This window comes from Pristiophorus japonicus, chromosome 11 (genome assembly GCF_044704955.1).
Source record: "Pristiophorus japonicus isolate sPriJap1 chromosome 11, sPriJap1.hap1, whole genome shotgun sequence".
NCBI lineage: Eukaryota > Metazoa > Chordata > Chondrichthyes > Pristiophoridae > Pristiophorus > Pristiophorus japonicus.
Genome location: NC_091987.1, coordinates 148,284,559 through 148,303,024, shown reverse-complemented (window position 1 = coordinate 148,303,024; position 18,466 = coordinate 148,284,559). Strand labels below are relative to the sequence as shown.

The window sequence follows — 18,466 nt, the reverse complement described above, 5'->3', positions numbered from 1 at the left end:
ATAAAATTGCAATCTCAATGTTATTATCTTTTGAATAATAAGCGATACAAGTCATAAAAATAACATTATTGCTAAGTGATGACTAAACTAAACATTAAAGAAAGAAAAACTTATATTTATATAGCGTCTTTCACAACCACCGGACATCTCAAAGCACTTTACAGCCAGTGAAGCACTTTATTGAAGTGCGGTTGCTGTTGTAATGTGGGAAACGAGGCAGCCTTTCTTTGCGCACAGCAAGCTCCCACAAACAGCAATGTGATAATGACCAGATAATCTGTTTTGTTGAGTGATGTTGGTTGAGGGAAAAATATTGGTCCCAGGCCAGAGGTCCACTTCGTGGAAGGAGGAGAGGTCAAGGTGGAGGCAGCCATTGTGCACACCACATGCTCACCAGCAGCCTGAGGAAGGCCAGGACATCGCCGGAGTGAGGCCTGAACATTGGCGTCGAGATGGTGGCCCGAACATCACTGGAGGGATGGAAGCCCAAACGTTGCCGGAGAGATGGAGGCCAGGACGTCGCTGGTGGGATGGAGGGCAGGTCATCACCGGGGGGATGGAGGCAGGACGTCACGGGGGGATGGAGGCCCGGACGTAGATGGAGGGAAGGAGGTCCAAACATCGCCGGAGGGAGGGAGGCCCGATCGTCGCTGGAGGGATGGAGGCCCGAACATTGCTGGAGGGAGGGAGGCCCGATCGTTGCTGGAGAGAGGGAGGCCCGATCGTCGCTGGAGGGATGGAGGCCCAAACATTGCTGGAGGGATGGAGGCCCGATCGTCGCTGGAGAGAGGGAGGCCTAATCGTCGCTGGAGAGAGGGAGGCCCGTTCGTCGCTGGAGGGATGGAGGCCCAAACGTCGCCAGAGGGAGGGAGGCCCGAATGTTGCCAGACAGGCATCTTCCACCCTTCAAAATGAAGTTCTGGACCTGAAACTCCGTCTTTTGGATGAGACGTTAAACCGAGGCCCCTTCTACTCTCTCAAGTGGACGTAAAAGATCCCATGGCACTAACATTTGGAATAAATTGGCAAACAATTACATTTCCTTTTTATATATACATATATATTAGTATACCATATATATTGCGGAGTCACCAGCGCTGCCTCCGCAAGATCTTGCAAATCCACTGGGAGGATAGTCGCACCAACGTCAGTGTTCTCGCTCATAGAAACATAGAAATTTACAGTGCAGAAGGAGGCCGTTTCGGTCCATCGTGTCCATGCCGGCTGACAAAGAGCCACACGGCCCTTGGTCAGCAGCCCTAAATGTTACATATAAACCTATGAACAATGACGAAAAGGCAAAGAGCACCCAGCCCAACCAGTCCGCCTCACAAAACTGCGACACCCCTTATACTGAAACATTCTACACTCCACCCCAACTGGAGCCATGTGATCTCCTGGGAGAGGCAAAAACGAGATTAAAAATCCAGGCCAATTTAGGGAGAACAAAACTGGGAAAATTCCTCTCCGACCTATCCAGGCAATCGACACTAGTCCAGGAGATCACCTTGGCCGTATTCTATTCCCTGCAGTACTTACCATTATATCTGCGCCGCCCAACAAAAGGTCATCCAGTCTAATCCCAATTACCAGCTCTAGGTCCGTAACCCTGCAGGTTACTGCATTTTAAGTGCCCATCTAACCATCTCTTAAAAGTGGTGAGGGTTTCTGCATCCACCACTACCAGGCAGCGAGTTCCAGATCCCCACAACCCTCTGCGTAAAGAAGACCCCCTCAAATCCCCTCTAAACCTTCCACCAACCACCTTAAAACTATTCCCCCTCATAATAGACCGCTCCACCAATGGAAATATGCCCTTACTATCCACTATGTCCACGCCCCTCAATATATTGTACATCTCAATGAGGTCTCCTCTCAACCTCCTCTGTTCCAATGAGAACAAACCCAGCCTATCCAATCTGTCCTCATAACAAAGATTCTCTATTCTAGGCAGCACCTTAGTAACTCTTCTCTGCACCCTCTCTAGTGCAATCACGTCCTGCCTAACCAAAATATTATACAATTTAAGCATAACCTCCCTGCTGATATATTTTATGCCTCGGTCAATAAAGGCAAGCATTCCGTATGCCTTCTTAACCACCTTATCAACCTGGCCTGCTACTTTCAAGGATCTGTGGACAAGCACGCCAAGATCCCTTTGTTCAACTACACTGTTAAGTGGCCTACCGCTTAATGTGTATACCCTTTCCTTATTAGCCCTCCCAAAGTGCATCACCTCTCACTTCTCTGAATTAAATTCCATTTGCCACTGCTCTGCCCACCTGACCAGTATCCTCCTGCAGCCCATGACTTTCCTCTTCATTATGAACCACATAACCAATTTTAGTGTCATCTGCAAACGTCTTAATCATACTCCCTATATTCAAATCTAAATCGTTGATAAATACCACAAAAAGCAAGGGACCCAGTACTGAGCCCTATCGAACCCCACTGGAAACATCCTTCCAGTCCTAAAAACATCCATCAATCATGCTTTGCTTCTTACCTCAAAGACCATTTTGAATCCAACTTGCCACTTTGCCCTGTATCCCATGGGCTTTAATCTTCATGACCAGTCTACCATGTGGGACCTTATCAAAAGCCTTGCTAAAGTTCATATATACTACCCTCATCGGTCCTCTTGGTTACTGTTATACGCATAATAAATGGTCAAACCGAGTACTGTGTGTAATGAGTTAGTGTGACCGTAGCTCCTTTATTGTTGTTCCAGAGTGCAGGTACCTCGTGGGTGGCCTGCTTATATATTGTGCTCCCAAGGGATGCTGAGATCCCTTGGGACTCCAACACGTAGGCCCTCTGGTGGACAGGTGTGATGCAGGTTACAAGGTTACAAGGGGTTAAATACATAACATCACTCCCCCGTGAAGTCAACAATACACTTATTTACAAGGTGAGACGATCTGGGGTCCCAGGTCAATTGTCTCGGTACAAATGTTGGTGTGGTTGGGTTGGTCAATTCTTCATTGGGCTGTTGGGTAGCTGGTCTTGCCAGGCTGCTGGAGATGATGAGTTCTATTTCATGGTCAACTGTGATGTCAGTTACCGCTTGTGTGTGTGTTGAAAGGTCAAAGTTGGTGGTGTCCTCTTCAGGTTGTACGTAGCTGTTGGTGAACCGCAGTTTAATTTGGTCCAAGTGTTTTCTGTGCATTTGTTCATTGGTCAGTTTGACCTGAAACACCCTACTCTCCTCTTTGGCTGTGACCGTGCCAGTGAGCCATTTGAGACCATGTCCATAATTGAGCACAAACACAGGATCATTGATCTCAATATCGCGTGACAAGTTTGCGTGGTCATTGTACACACTCTGTTGATGCCGCTTGTCCTCCACGTAATCGTGTAGATCAGGATGGATCAGAGAGAGCCTTGTTTTAAGCGTCCTTTTCATGAGCAGCTCGGCTGGGGGAATCCCTGTGAGTGAGTGGGGTCTGTAACTGAGCAGTACTCGGGACAACCGAGTCTGCAGGGTGCCTTCTGATACGCATTCAAGCTTTGCTTGATGGTCTGAACTGCCTGTTCTGCCTGGCCGTTGGATGCGGGCTTGAACGGCGCAGATGTGACATGTTTGATCCTCCTTGGGGGCCTTAAACTTTGAATTCGGCACTAGTGAAGCACGGCCCATTGTCACTGACTAGGACATCAGGCAGGCCGTGCATTGCAAACATAGCTCGTAGACTTTCAATGGTGGCCATGGACGTGCTTACAGACATTATTGCACATTCAATCCACTTTGAGTAAGCATCCACAACCAAAAACATTTTGCCTAGGAATGGGCCTGCATAGTCTACATGGATCCTTGACCACGGTTTGGATGGCCAGGACCATAAACTTAGCATGCCTCTCTGGGTGCATTGCTCGACTGAGAGCAAGTGTTGCACTGGCGTACACATGACTCTAAATCTGAGTCGATGCCTGGCCACCACACGTCGGATCTGGCTATGGCTTTCATCATCACGATGCCTGGGTGGGTGCTGTGCAGTTCACCAATAAATGTGTCTCTGCCTTTCTTGGGCAAGACCACATGATTGCCCCACAAGAGACAGTCCACTTGCAGGGACAGCTCATCTTTGCATCTGTGGAATGGCTTAATCGGTTCCTGCATCTCCCCTTGGACACTGGACCAGCTCCCATGGAGGACACATTTTTTTACCAGGGATCCTGGCTGGTACAGGTCCTGATCTGGCGGGCTGTAACGGGGGATTTCTCGTTCTCAAATGCTTCCATGACCATAAGCAAGTCTGCTGGCTGTGCCATTTCCACCTTGGTGGTGGGCAATGGTAGCCGACTGAGAGCATTTGCACAGTTCTGTGTGCCCGGTCTGTGGCGAATTACATAGTTGTATGCCGACAGCGTGAGCGCCCATCTTTGGATGCGGGCAGAGACATTGGTATTGATCCCTTTGCTCTCCAAGAATAACGATATGAGCGGCTTGTGGTCAGTTTCAAGTTCGAACTTGAGGCCAAACAAGTACTGGTGCATTTTTCTTACCCCGTAAACGCACGCCAGAGCCTCTTTTTCAACAATGCTGTAGGCCCTTTCGGCCTTGGACAAACTCCTGGAACTGGCTGCAAAATTCCCGATTCATTAGCCTGTTGAAAAACACACACGACGCCGTATGACGACGCATCGCAAGCTAACACTAGCCGTTTACATGGGTTATACAGAACAAGCAGTTTGTTAGAACACAGTAAATTTCTGGCTTTCTTAAAGGCAGCCTCTTGTGAACTCCCCCATACCCAGTCGTCTCCCTTGCGCAGTAGCGCATGCAGGGGTTCTAGCAGGGTGCTTAACCCAGGTAGGAAATTACCAAAGTAGTTAAGGAGTTCCAGGAATGACCGCAGCTCCGTCACGTTCTGTGGTCGAGGCGCGTTCTTGATGGCCTCCATCTTGGCGTCGGTGGGTCTGATGCCGTCTGCTGCGATCCTCCTTCCTAAGAATTTGACGTCCTGTGCCAGGAAAACACACTTTGACCGTTTCAACCTGAGCCCCATGCAATCCAACCGACTAAGAACCTCCTCCAGGTTCTTCAAGTGCTCCATGGTGTCCCGACCTGTAACCAATATGTCATTCTGGAAGACCACGAACAAGGAAATTACTTAGCAGGGTTTCCATGTTCCACTGCAGCCGACTAAATCCTGAACGGGCACCGATTATAAATAAACAGATCTTTGTACGTGTTGATGCAGGTGAGGCCTTTCGAAGACTCCTCCAGCACCTGCGTCATGTAGGCTGAGGTCAGGTCCAGCTTGGTGAATGCCTTCCCTCCAGCCAGGGTCGCAAATAGGTCATCTGCCTTGGGTAGCGGGTATTGGTCCTTCAGCGAAAAATGGTTAATCGTTACTTTATAATCACCGCAAATTCTAACCGTACCATCCTCGAGTACCGGAACAATCGGACTGGCCCAGTCAGCTTCTGCCAAACGTGGGGCCATCCCCTGGCACAATCCACAGCGGGAGTTCGTGTACTGCTCCATCATAGGAGACTTTGACTTCAGCACTGCCAATTACAGGGATTAGTTCTTTTGTATAAGTCCTTAGTTTGGTGTGAATGAGGCGGAGCTTGGGCCTGTGTGCCTTCTTCCTCCACAGCTTGTCAAAGGCCGTTTTACTCATTATGGACTGACTTGCCCCCGTGTCCAGCTCCATAGACACTGGAATACCATCCAGTTCAACTTTCAACATTATTGGTGGGCATTTCGTCGTGAACGTGTGTACCCCGTAAACCTCTGTCTCCTCCGTACGATTCCGTCTGATCCACTGCGGACCGATCTTCCTCTGCAACATGGTGGGTTTGCAGGTTTTGCAGCTCGCCTGCACATTCGTTGGAGGTGTCGGATTGTTCTGCAGCCATTGCAAGCATAGTGCTTAAAGCAGCATTGATTGGGCTGATGATCACCCCTGCAGCGCCAACAGGGTGTTAACTGCCTCGCATTAACAGATGATGGCAGACTCTGGGTCAATTGAGGTCAGGCCACAGCAGCCGGCATGTACATTCTGCCCTTTACATTTCTGTTCAAAACCGAGTTACTTTATGTACAGAACTGGCCGAAACTTCTTTGTTCTGCAAAATTTGCTTGGTGTTATCGCTGGTGGACATAAATGCCTGGGCTATTGTTATGGCTTTACTCAGATTCGGAGTTTCTACCGTCACCAGTTTGCGACGGATTGTCTCCTGTCCAATGCCCAGTACAAAAAAGTCTCTGAACATTTGTTCTAGGAATCTCTCAAACTCACAATGTCCTGCAAGGCACCTTAGTTCGGCGACGTAGCTCGCCACGTCCTGGCCCTCCGATCATTGACACGTGTAGAACCGATATCGCGCCATCAAAACATTTTCCTTAGGATTTAGGTGCTCCCGGATTAGCGTACACAGTTCTTCGTAGGATTTCTCTGTTGGTTTAGCCGGGGCAAGGAGATTCTTCATCAGGCTATAGGTTGTTGCCCCACAGACAGTTAGGAGGATCGGCCTTCGTTTGGTCGCGTTCTCGTCCCCTTCCAGCTCGTTGGCTATGAAGTATTGGTCGAGTCTCTCCACGAAGGCCTCCCAATCGTCCCCCTCTGAGAACTTCTCCAGGATGCCGACTGTTCTTTGCATTTTCATGCAGTTCGTTACCTCGTCGCCAATTGTTATACTCATAATAAATGGTCAGACCGAGTACTTTGTGTAATGAGCAAGTGTGACCGTAGCTCCTTTATTGTGGTTCCAGAGTGCAGGTACCTTGTGGGTGGCCTGCTTATACACTGTGCTCCCAAGGGATGCTGGGATCCCTTGGGACTCCAACAGGTAGGCCCTCTGGTGGACAGGTGTGATGCAGGTTACAAGGGGTTAAATACATAACATTTACCTCCTCATAAAATTCAATCAGGTTAGTCAAACACGATCTTCCCGTTAACAAATCCATGCTGACTGTCCCTAATTAATCCTTGCCTTTACAAATGCAGATTTATCCTGCCTTTCAGGATTATTTCCAATAATTTTCCCACCACTGAGGTTAGGCTGGCAAGCCTCTAATTACTCGGCCTATCCCTTTCTCCCTTTTTAAACAAGGGCACTACATTAACAGTCCTCCAATCCTCTGGCACCATGCCCAGATCCAAAGAGGACTGGAAAATGATGGTCAAGGCCTCTGCTATTTCCTCTTTTACTTCGCTCAACAACTTGGATGCATTTCATCCAGGCCTGAGGACTTATCTATTTTCAAAGCTGCTAAACCCTTTACTACTTCCTCTCTCACTATGTTTATTTCATCCAGAATATCAAACTCCTCCTCTATAGCAGTATCTGCATTGCCTCTTTCCTTTGTGAAAACAGATGCAAAGTATTCGTTAAGAACCCTACCAACATCTTCCACTTCCATACAAAGATTACACTCATGGTCTCTAATAGGCCCTACCCTTTCTTTCGTTACCGTCTTACTCTTAATATATTTATAGAATATCTTAGAGTTTTCCTTAATTTTACTGGCCAAGAATTTCTCGTGCTCTCTCTTAGCATTCCTAATATTCTTTTTAATTTTGCCTCTTAACTTTCTATATTCCTCTAAACATTCTATAGTATTTAGCCATTGGTAAATAACATGAGCATCCCTTTTTTTCTTAATTCTCCCCTGTAAGTCCCTAGACATCCAGGAGGCTCTAGAATTATTTTTCCCAGCTTTTTTCTTTAAGGGCACATGTCTGGCCTGAGCCTTTCAGATCTCCTCCTTGAATGCCTCCCACTGTTCCAACACTGATTTACCCACAAGTAGCTGTTTCCAGTCCACTATGGCCATATCACTCCTTAACTTAGCAAAATTAGCTTTTCCCCAATTCGGAACTTTTATTCCAGGTCTATCCTTGTCCTTTTCCACAACCAACTTGAATCTGACTGAATTATGGTCACTGGCACCCAAGTGCTCTCCCACTAATACCACTTCAATCTGCCCAGCTTCATTCCCCAAAACTAAATCCAAGACCGCCCCCTCTCGTGTTGGGCTTGCTACATACTGACAAAAATGTTCTCTTGAATGCATTTCAAGAATTCCGCACCTTCTATACCTTCACACTAAATTTGTCCCAATCAATATTTGGATAGTTAAAATCCCCTACTATTACTACCCTATGGTTTTTGGACTTCACAGCAATTTGCCTACATATTTGCTCCTCTATCTCTCTCCCACTGTTTGGGGGTCTATAATACACACCCAGCAGTGTGATTGTCCCTTTTTTATTTTTCAATTCTATCCATATGGCCTCATTTGGAGATCCCTCTAACATATAATCTCTCCTCACCACTGTAATAGTTTCTTTAATCAGTACCGTGACCCCCCCCCACCACCCCCCCCCCCCCCCCCCCGCCGGCTTTTTGCCACTCTCTCTATCTTGTCTAAAAATCCTGTAGCCAGGAATATTGATCTGCCAAACCTGCCCCTCTTTCAGCCATGTTTCTGTAATGTCTATAATGTCATACTCCCAAGTGTCTACCTGTGCTCTTAGCTCATCCGCCTTATTCGCTATACTCCTTGCATTAAAGTATATACCATTCAGCACAGGAAGACCTCCTTGCTTACTACATACTAAGCCCCGTTTCCTCTGTCTTACAGATTCACTTTCTAGATTCTTGCTATCCAATTTCTGCTTTACTTCCTTCCCTTTTGAACTTGTTCTCAGGTTCCCATTCCCCTACCAAGCTAGTTTAAACTCTACCCAACAGCACTAGCAGAACTCCCCACGAGGATATTGGCCCCAGCACTGTTGAGGTGCAACCCGTCCGGTTTGTACAGGTCCCATCTCCTCCAGAAGCTCAGGCCAACATCCCCAGCATTGAAGCACTGACCACACTCGACCAGCTCTGTTGGGCGGGCCACATTGTCCACATGCCTGACACGAGACTCCCTAAGCAAGCGCTCTACTTGGAGCTCCGATATGACAAGCGAGCCCCAGGTGGGCAGAGGAAACATTTCAAGGACACCCTCAAAGCCTCCTTGATAAAGTGCAACATCCCCACCAACACCTGGGAATCCCTGGCCCAAGACCATCCAAAGTGGAGGAAGGACATCCGGGAGGGCACTGAGCATCTCGAGTCTCGTTGCCAAGAGCATGCGGAAATCTAGCGGAAGGAGCGTGCGGCAAACCAGGCTCCCCACCCACCCTTTCCTTCAACCACTGTCTGCCCCTGTCTGCCCCACTTGTGGCAGAGACTGTAATTCCCGCATTGAACTGTACAGCCACCTGAGAACTCACTTTTAGAGTGGAAGCAAGTCTTCCTCGATTTCGAGGAACTGCCTACGATGATGATTGGTCCCAGGACACCATGGATAACTCCCCTGCTCTTCTTCGAAATAAAGGCTGTGGAATCTTTTACGTCCTCCTGAGAGAACAGATAAATTGATAGATAGATAGATAGATAGACAGACATAAATAGATATTAGTCCCAGGACACCGGGGATAACTAACCAGCAAATATGCAATGCATTATAAATCACTAAATTCTTTAACGTGTTTGGTTATAAATCTCTAAATTAACGCAAAGCGCTGGTTATAAGTCTCTAAATTCTCCAAAATGTTCGTTATACGTCTCTAAAAACTCTACATCCATTCTGACAGCCAATTGCCAACTTCCACCAATGTTTATGTTGATTTTCACAATTTGTTGGCCATCGTCCCCTCTGGGAGCTGCTATCCCCTTCTCCAACCGCGTTCGCGCGTCGTGATGCTGCCAAGAGACTGCGTGCGTGCCGTGCGTCCCATTCTATTCCACTCTGCTTGTTGGTGGGGGTGGTGTGAGACAATGCGGAACTCCCCCCACCAAGTGCAGTGGTCTGGCCCGCTGCCGCTGGAGACAAGGGATTTCTGGGCTGATCCATTATCAGCAGGGGAAAATAGTTTAATGAATAACAATGTTAAGGGGGATAAGCGGCTCCAGGCCCTGACTGAAGATAATATTTGCAATAATTGATGTATATGTATATGTTCCCTCTGGTTTGAAATCTGGGGCTGGTTGCTAAGCGGGTATAACGGTGTGGGCCGGGGGAATGGTTGCGGCCGGCCCCGGCCCCGCCCCCTGCCCCCTGACTCCTGTCACCAGTGAGGTGGGGAGCCCGCGCCTGCATGCCTGAATCGGCCGGAAGAGGAAGAAGGAAGTGGGAGTGGTGAGAGAGAAAGTGAGCTCGGCAGCTCATTGGCACTGAGGCAAGGTAAGGCACACTTGTATTGAGATAGCGTCTGTCACACCCACCGGGCCTCGCAAAACGTTTCACAGACAATGTGGAGTGTGAAGTGTGGTCACTGTTGTAATGTAATCAACGGGGGCTGAGTCAATTCATCAGTGGGGACTTTACTAAGTTAATAAATAGAGACTTTAATCAACTTATCAACTGGGACTTTAATCTCGATTAGATTCCAGCCTGTAACTCGCTCCCGGGTATCTGCTATTCTGTAAATGAAGCACGGATGGTTTCAGGGTTTAATTCTCTGGAATCTCCCCCTGCAGTTTCCTGCTCGCTCCACTTGGTGCTCTGTCTCTCGCCCACCCCGTGCTGTTGTGGCGATGCCCCTTCTGGACCGTAGTAAGCTGGAGTTCCGTGAGATGGAGGGAGACGAAGCTGAGATTGTGTGGGAGATGCTGGAGGTGAGTGAGTGATGGCGGTAGGTACAGGGATCGGGAGTGCGGGGCGGGGGGAGGTTTGTGACCACACTGGGATTGGAAATGCTGGAGGTGGGTGCAGCCAGTGACGACCATAGATAGGACTCGAGCTCCATAATCCAGGCCCACACTCCCCTGTGCCAGTACCGAGGGAGCGTTGCACTTTAGATGTATATCCTCTTGGAGTCGAACTCCATTATCAAAGAACAGGAGGAGGTCCATTCAGCCCCCCTCAAGTCTATTACATTAGGAACAGGAGGAGGCCCATTCAGCCAACTCGAGCCTGTTGCACAAGAACAGGAGGAGGCCCATTCACTCCCTTGAGCCTGTTACACAGTAACAGGAGGAGGCCATTCAGCTCCCCTCGAGCCTGTTACATTAGAAACAGGAGGAGGCCATTCAGCCCCATCGAGATTGTTGCACAGAAACAAAAGGAGGCCCCTTCAGCCCCTCAAGCCTGTTACACAGGAACAGGAGGAGGCCCATTCAGCCTCCTTGAGCCTGCTCCATCATTCAAATAGATTATGGCTGATCTGTATCTTAACTGCAAAAAAATCTATTGATCTCAGTTTTGCAAGTTCCAATTGACACCCCAACTTATGCAGCTTTTTTGGTGGGTAGAGTTTTCCAGATCTCCACCAGTCTTTATGTGAAGAGGTGCTTCCTGAAATCACCTCTGAACGGCCTGCTCTAATTTTAAGGTTATGCCCCCTTGTTCTGGACTCCCCTCACCAGAGGAAATAGTTTCTCTCCACCTTATCAAATCCTTCGTTCATAAATACCCTCGATCAGATCACCCTTAATCCTCTATACTTGAGGGAATACAAGCCTAGGCTGTGCAACCTTACCTCATAATGTCACTCTTTGAGATCCAGGATCATTCTGATGATGTAATCTGTAGTCGATGTAGTCTGAAGACGGACTCCCAACCCCGTCCCTAACGCACCCTACATACAACAACAACTTGCATTTATGTAGTGCCTCGAACTAAGTAAAATGTCCCAAGGCGCTTCACTAGAGCAATTATCAAACAAAGTTTGACACTAGGACACATAAGGAGATAGTAGACAGGTGACCACAAGCTTGATACTTAAAGGGTGACAGTGGATAGGCATGCCAAACATTTAAAGATCACATGGATGAACTTCAACAATTGTACATCCCTGTCAGGAGTAAAAATAAAACTGGGAAGGTGGCTCAACTGTAGCTAACAAGGGAAATTAAGGATAGTGTTAAATCCAAGGAAGAGGCATATAAATTGGCCAGAAAAAGTAGCAAACCTGAGGACTAGGATAAATTTAGAATTCAGAAGAGGAGGACAAACGGTTTAATTAGGAGGGAGAAAATAGAGTATGAGAGGAAGCTTGCTGGGAACATAAAAACTGACTGCAAAAGCTTCTATAGATATGTGAAGAGAAAAAGATTAGTGAAGACAAACATAGGCCCCTTGCAGTCAGAATAAGGTGAATTTATAATGGGGAACCAAGAAATGGCAGACCAGTTGAACAAATACTTTGGTTCTGTCTTCACGAAGGAAAACACAAATAACCTTCTGGAAATACGAGGGGACTAAGGGTCTAGTGAGAAGGCGGAACTGAAGAAAATCCTTATTAGTCGGGAAATTGATGGGATTGAAGGCCGATAAATCCCCAGGGCCTGATAGTCTGCATCTCAGAGTACTTAAGGAAGTGGCCCTGGAAATAGTGGATGCATTGGTGATCATTTTCCAACAGTCTTATTGACTCTGGATCAGTTCCTATGGACTGGAGGGTAGCTAATGTAATGCCACTTTTTTAAAAAAAAAGGAGGGAGAGAGAAAACGGGTAATTATAGACCGGTTAGCCTGACATCAGTAGTTGGGAAAATTTTGGAATCCATTTTTAAAGATGAAATAGCAGTGCATTTGGAAAGCAGTGACAGGGTCGGTGCAAGTCAGCATGGATTTATGAAAGGGAAATCATGCTTGACAAATCTTCTAGAATTTTTTGAGGATGTAACTTTTAGAGTGGACAAGGGAGAACCAGTAGATGTGTATTTGGACTTTCAAAAGGCTTTTAACAAGGTCCCACACAAGAGATTGGTGTGCAAAATTAAAGCACATGGTATTGGGGGTAATGTATTGACATGGATAGAGAACTGATTGGCAGACAGGAAGCAGAGAGTCGGGATAAACGGGTCCTTTTCAGAATGGGGTATTGGGAGTAATGTACTGACATGGATAGAGAACTGGTTGGCAGACAGGAAGCAGAGAGTCGGGATAAACGGGTCCTTTTCAGCATGAACTAGTGGGGTGCTGCAGGGCTCAGTGCTAGGATCCCAGCTATTTACAATATGCATCAATGATTTAGATGAAGGAATTGAGTGCAATAGCTCCAAGTTTGCAGCTGACACGAAGCTGAGTGACGGTGTGAGCTGTGAGAAGGATGCTAAGAGGCTGCATGGTGACTTGGACAGGTTAAGCGAGTGGGCAAATGCATGGCAGATGCAGTATAATGTGGATAAATGTGAGGTTATCCACTTTGGTGGCAAAAACACAAAGGCAGAATATTATCTGAATGGTGGCAGATTAGGAAAAGGGGAGGTGCAACGAGGTGTCATGGTACATCAGTCATTGAAAGTTGGCATACAGGCGATGAAGGCAAATGGCATGTTCGCCTTCATAGCTAGGGGATTTGAGTATAGGAGCAGGGAGGTCTTACTGCAGTTGTACAGGTCCTTGGTGAGGCCTCACCTGGAATATTGTGTTCAGTTTTGGTCTCCTAATCTGAGGAAGGACGTTCTTGCTATTGAGGGAGTTCAGCGAAGGTTCACCAGGCTGATCCCCGGGATGGCAGGACTGACATATGAGGAGAGACTGGATCGACTGAGCCTACATTCACTGGAGTTTAGAAAGATGAGAGGAAATCTCATAGAAACATATAAAATTCTGACGGGACAGGTTAGATGCAGGAAGAATGTTCCCGATGTCGGGGAAGTGCAGAACCAGGGGACACAGTCTAAGGATAAGAGGTAAGCCATTTCGGACTAAGATGAGGAGAAACGTCTTCACTCAGAGTTGTTAACCCGTGGAATTCTCTACCACAGAGAGTTGTTGATGCCAGTTTGTTAGATATATTCAAGAGGGAGTTAGATATGGCCCTTACAGCTAAAGGGATCAAGGAGTATGGAGAGAATGCAGGAAAGGGGTAGTGAGATGAATGATCAGCCATTATCTTATTGAATGGTGGTGCAGGCTTGAAGAGCCGAATCGCCTACTCCTGCACCTATTTTCTATGTTTCTATGGTCAAAGAGGTCAGCTTTAAGAAGCGTCTTAAAGGAGGAGAGAGAAGCGGCGACGTTTCGGGAGGGAATTCCAGAGCTTAGGGCCCAGGCAGCCGAAGGCACGGACGCCAATGGTGGAGCGATGGAAATCGGGGATCGTTGGGGTTAATGACTGGAGACAGTTACAGTGATAGCGAGGGGGCGAGGCCCTGGATAAGATTTGAACAAGAGGAAGAGAATTGTAGGGAAGGAGGAAGTTACGGTGATAGGGAGGGGCCGAGGGCCATGGAGGGATTTGAACAGGAGGATGCGAATTTTAAAATCGAGGCGTTGCCGGACTGGGATCTAATGCAGGTCAGCATTTGAGTGCGAGCGAGTGTGTGTGTGTGAGAGCGAGCGAGTGTGTGTGTGTGTAGTTGGCGACCACACATGCAACTGCCGGACTTACGATGTCTCTCCCTCTCCCTGTCTCTCCCTCTCCCTGTCCCCCTCCCCTTTCCCCTTCCCCCTCCCCCCGCCTCTCCCTCTCCCTCTCCCTCTCCCTCTCCCTCTCCCTCTCCCTCTCCCTCTCCCTCTCCCTCTCCCTCTCCCTCTCCCTCTCCCTCTCCCTCAACAGGATGGCTCCCGGGAGATGGAGACCCGACTGATGCTCTTCGCCATGACCCGGCCTGCCGCCCTCCTTCTCATGGCGGTAGCCAGCAGCGCCCTGCGCTTAGCCCTCAGCTCCTTTGCCGCTGCACTGGTGGTGCCTGTGGCCTGCTTCGCCGTTCTGCTCAAGCTGGGCCTGCTCCTGCGCCGGTTGAGGGACTCCCGCGGCAGGCGGGGTGAGCCGGGGAACCTGTGGGTGGCCGTGCACGATGGTGAGGACGTGTGCGGCTGCCTGACCTTCGACCCCTGGCTGGGAGATGGCAGGAGTGGTGGGTCATCGTCGCCCCCGGCAACAGTGGAGTTGCGGGGCCTGGCGGTTAGCCGTTGGCACCGCAGGTCGGGGGTCGGCACTTTCCTGTTGGCGGCCTTCGAGGCCGGGGCTCGGACCCGGGGCCACCGCAGGGTGAGCTTGCGGGTAGCGGCGGTGAACCGCGCCGCCATTGCCCTCTTCCAGAAGCAGGGGTACCGGCTGAGCGGCACAGGCGGGGGACGACTGTGCTCCAGCCTAACGCTGGAGTACGCCAAGGATCTGTGACTGGTGAGACCGGGAAATCCCTCTGGGAGGGCGAAGATCCCGCCAGGAACTATGGCTGGAAAAGTCCACCTCGGGAAGAGGTGCGTGAAACGGCTTTGGGACTGGTGACGGCATGTGACATGTTGAAGTACCCCGCCTCCACCATCGGGGGGGGGCGCCGCGGCCCTCGATTGGCGCGGGACATAGAGGAGGGCAGGCGCCCACGAATGGCCGAGACCCGGTACTGCAGCCTTATGCCCCATTGACGCGTTTTGTAGCTTGTTTCCGCCCCACCCACGGGTGATTTTTTTTTTTCCCCCTACATCCGCACCACTCCTGAAAGGATCTTCCTTTAGCACCCTCCCTGCCCGCAAATCGAAGGGTAGGCAAGGGAGGGACAATAATGCGGCCGAAGGTTTTATCGAGACAGCCCAGGCGCTCCGTGGCCCAGACACTGCGTGGCCCTCGCGAGGGAGAGACAGGGACAACAATGGTTCAGGGACAGACCTTGGGGGTCAGAGACTCCTCAGCCCCACTTTCGGTCAGCCGGCGTCTGGAGACCGACGATCTCTCCGGCACCCCTCGGGCCTGTTCTGCCGTTCAATTCGATCGTGGCTCAGCTGAATCTTAACACCACCTCCTCGCCCCGGCTCCACATCCTTTGATACCCTTTCCCCCAACAACAATCTATCCATCTCTGTCTTGGAAGCTCCAGTTGGCACTCAACAGCCTTTTTGCGGGGGAGAGAGTTCCAGATTTCCAGTGCCCTTTGTGTGAAGAGGTGCTTCCTGACATCACCCCTGAACGGCCTGGCTCTAATTTTAAGGTTCTGCCCCTTTATTCTGGATTCACCACCAGAGGAAATAGTTTTTCCCTCCACCCTATCACATCCTTTAATCATCGTAAACTCCTCGATCAGATCACCCCTTAATCTTCTAAGCTCGAGGGAATACAAGCCTAGTCTGTGCAACCTGTCTTCGTAATTTAACCCATCGTGTACCGGTCTGAGGGAGAGCGGTAACATGGATGACACGTGATTCGAGTCACAAGAGTTATGCTCTCGTACAAGGAGATATAAAGAACACAAGAATTAGGAGCAGGAGTCGGCCACTCAGCCCCTCGAGCCTGCTCTGCCATTCAATAAGATCATGGCTGATCTACTTCAACTCCACTTTCCTGCACTATCCCCATATCCCTTGATTCCCTTAATATCAAAAAATCTAGCGATCTCTGTCTTGAATATACTCAAAGACTGAGCCTCTACAGCCCTCTGGGGTAGAGAATTCCAAAGATTCACCACCCTCTGAGTGAAGCAGTTTCTCCTCATCTCAGTCCTAAATTGCCGACCCCTTATTCTGAGACTGTGACCCCTGGTTCTAGACTCCCCAGCCAGGGGAAACATCCTCCCTGCATCTACCCTATCAAGCCCTGTAAGAATTTTGTATGCTTCAATGAGATCACCTCTCATTCTTCAAACTTTGGAGAATATAAGCCCAGTCTACTCAATCTCTCTTCCCCGGAATCAGTCTGCTGAACCTTCTTTGCACTCCCTCAATGGCAAGTATATCCTTCCTTCGGTAAGGAGACCAAAACTGTGCACAATACTCCAGGTGCAGTCTCACCAGGGCCCTATATAATTGGGGGAAAATCTCTTCGTCACATGTGGCTTAGCAAACTGATAGACGTAGTAAGTGTAGGTCAGACAGCAGGGCAAGAGTCCATGACAGTATTGGTAGGAGTGACCACTGCAGTCCTTGTGGAGACAAAAAGTCCCATTCTCACACTGAGGACATCCCCCATCGTGTGATGTGACACTACCACCGTGCTAAGTGGGATAGAGTCCCTCCCTCACCCTCCATCATGTGATGTGACACTACCACCGTGCTAAGTGGGATAGATTCCCTCCCTCACCCTCCATCGTGTGGTGTGAGACACTGCCACCGTGCTAAGTGGGATAGATTCCCTCCCTCACCCTCCATCGTGTGGTGCGACACTGCCACCGTGCTAAGTGCGATAAATTCACAACCCCCCTCTCACTGAGGGCACCTTCCATCGTGTGGTGTGACACTATCACCGTGCTAAGTAGATAGATTTTCCACCCTCGCCCTCCTCGTGTGGTGTGACACTACCACCGTGCTAAGTAGATAGATTTTCCACCCTCGCCCTCCTAGTGTGGTGTGACACTACCACCGTGCTAAGTGCGATAGATTCAGAACAAAGCCGGAGGCTACATGAGGAAACCTTTTTTTCCGCAGCGAGTTGTGATCTGGAACACGCTGCCTGAAAGGGCGGTGGAAGCAGATTCAATAGTAACTTTCAAAAGGGGAATTAGATAAATACTTGCAAGGGGAAACATTTGCAGAGCCACGGGGAAAGAGCAGGGGGATGGGACTAATTGGACAGCTCGTTCAAAGAGCCGGCATAGACACGATGGGCTAAACGTCCTCCTGTGGTACTAAATAGTTTCCTGCAATTTAAACTGTGAGGTTTATTCATGGAACAATATAGCTATTTAATGTCGTCGTGTCTTGCCCTTGCGGCACTTTTACCAAGCACTGTGTTTTTCATGAGTAAACTATGATGTACAACGTTGGCGTTGTTGTGGAAAAATATTTCCGAGACTGTATAATATATAAAGAGAGGTTTATTAAATCGGAGACAAAGCTTTGGGAGAAGTGTTAAAGACCCCTGTCTTTGAACCAATTCTCAAATTGATATCTTTAGTGAGGTTCTTTTATCTTACAAATTACGTTACTTTACAACACATGCTTTAGCACTACAAAGCTTTTACTATCGAAGGCTAAGCTTTTGATATAAACCATCCTGCATTGTGACAGGGCAGTATAAACAAGTGCAGGCTTTTGGCACCGGTATAAACAAACATACCCAGCACTTAACTCTCCAGTGTTCATTATCTCACTTTCCTATCTCCATAACTCAAGGCCAGCATACCTTGAAGTCTAACTGTGTATTTTTTATATATAAAACATAATGCATCAGTATTGTCCCTTACAAAATTCATTAAAGGAGAAAATAAAACAAATGTTTGGTCCTGTATACTAATCAAGTATATGTCCAAAAATCCGCTCCAACAATATTCCCCCTTTTGGTCCTGGAGAATGTTCACGGAATCCAGATGACCACAATGATAGTAGCATGATGTCATATATTCATCCTTTGGGGTATGTTACTTCCCTGATGTTCCGTATGTCCACCTTGCCTGTAGCTCTAGGCTAACCTTCAAAGATAGTGGTCGGTGTCATCGCCGTCTGTTTCTTCATCCATGGTGTCTTCAGGTATTTCCATCAGGTGTGCTTCTTCTTCGGCGATTACACTGGCTACTGGCATCAGTCGAGCCATCATAACTTTACAGCAGATATTAAAACACCCGATAATCAGAC

At 48.6% G+C, this 18,466-nt stretch overlaps 1 protein-coding gene across 1 annotated transcript; it reads left to right on the top strand.

Annotated features, from left to right (window-relative positions):
* The first annotated feature begins 10,094 nt into the window (after positions 1-10,094).
* On the top strand, positions 10,095-17,780 carry nat14 (N-acetyltransferase 14 (GCN5-related, putative)). Its single transcript, XM_070893081.1, has 3 exons — positions 10,095-10,192; positions 10,489-10,626; positions 14,520-17,780. The coding sequence occupies exons 2-3, from the start codon at positions 10,546-10,548 to the stop codon at positions 15,084-15,086; spliced, it is 648 nt and encodes a 215-aa protein (XP_070749182.1). The 5' UTR covers positions 10,095-10,192; positions 10,489-10,545; the 3' UTR covers positions 15,087-17,780.
* The last annotated feature ends 686 nt before the right edge of the window (positions 17,781-18,466 follow it).

Coding starts and splice junctions, on each gene's coding strand:
- nat14 (XM_070893081.1), top strand. CDS start 10,546: ATGCCCCTTCTGGACCGTAGTAAGCTGGAGTTCCGTGAGATGGAGGGA. Junction 10,627..14,519: donor TTGTGTGGGAGATGCTGGAG/GTGAGTGAGTGA, acceptor CTCCCTCAACAG/GATGGCTCCCGGGAGATGGA.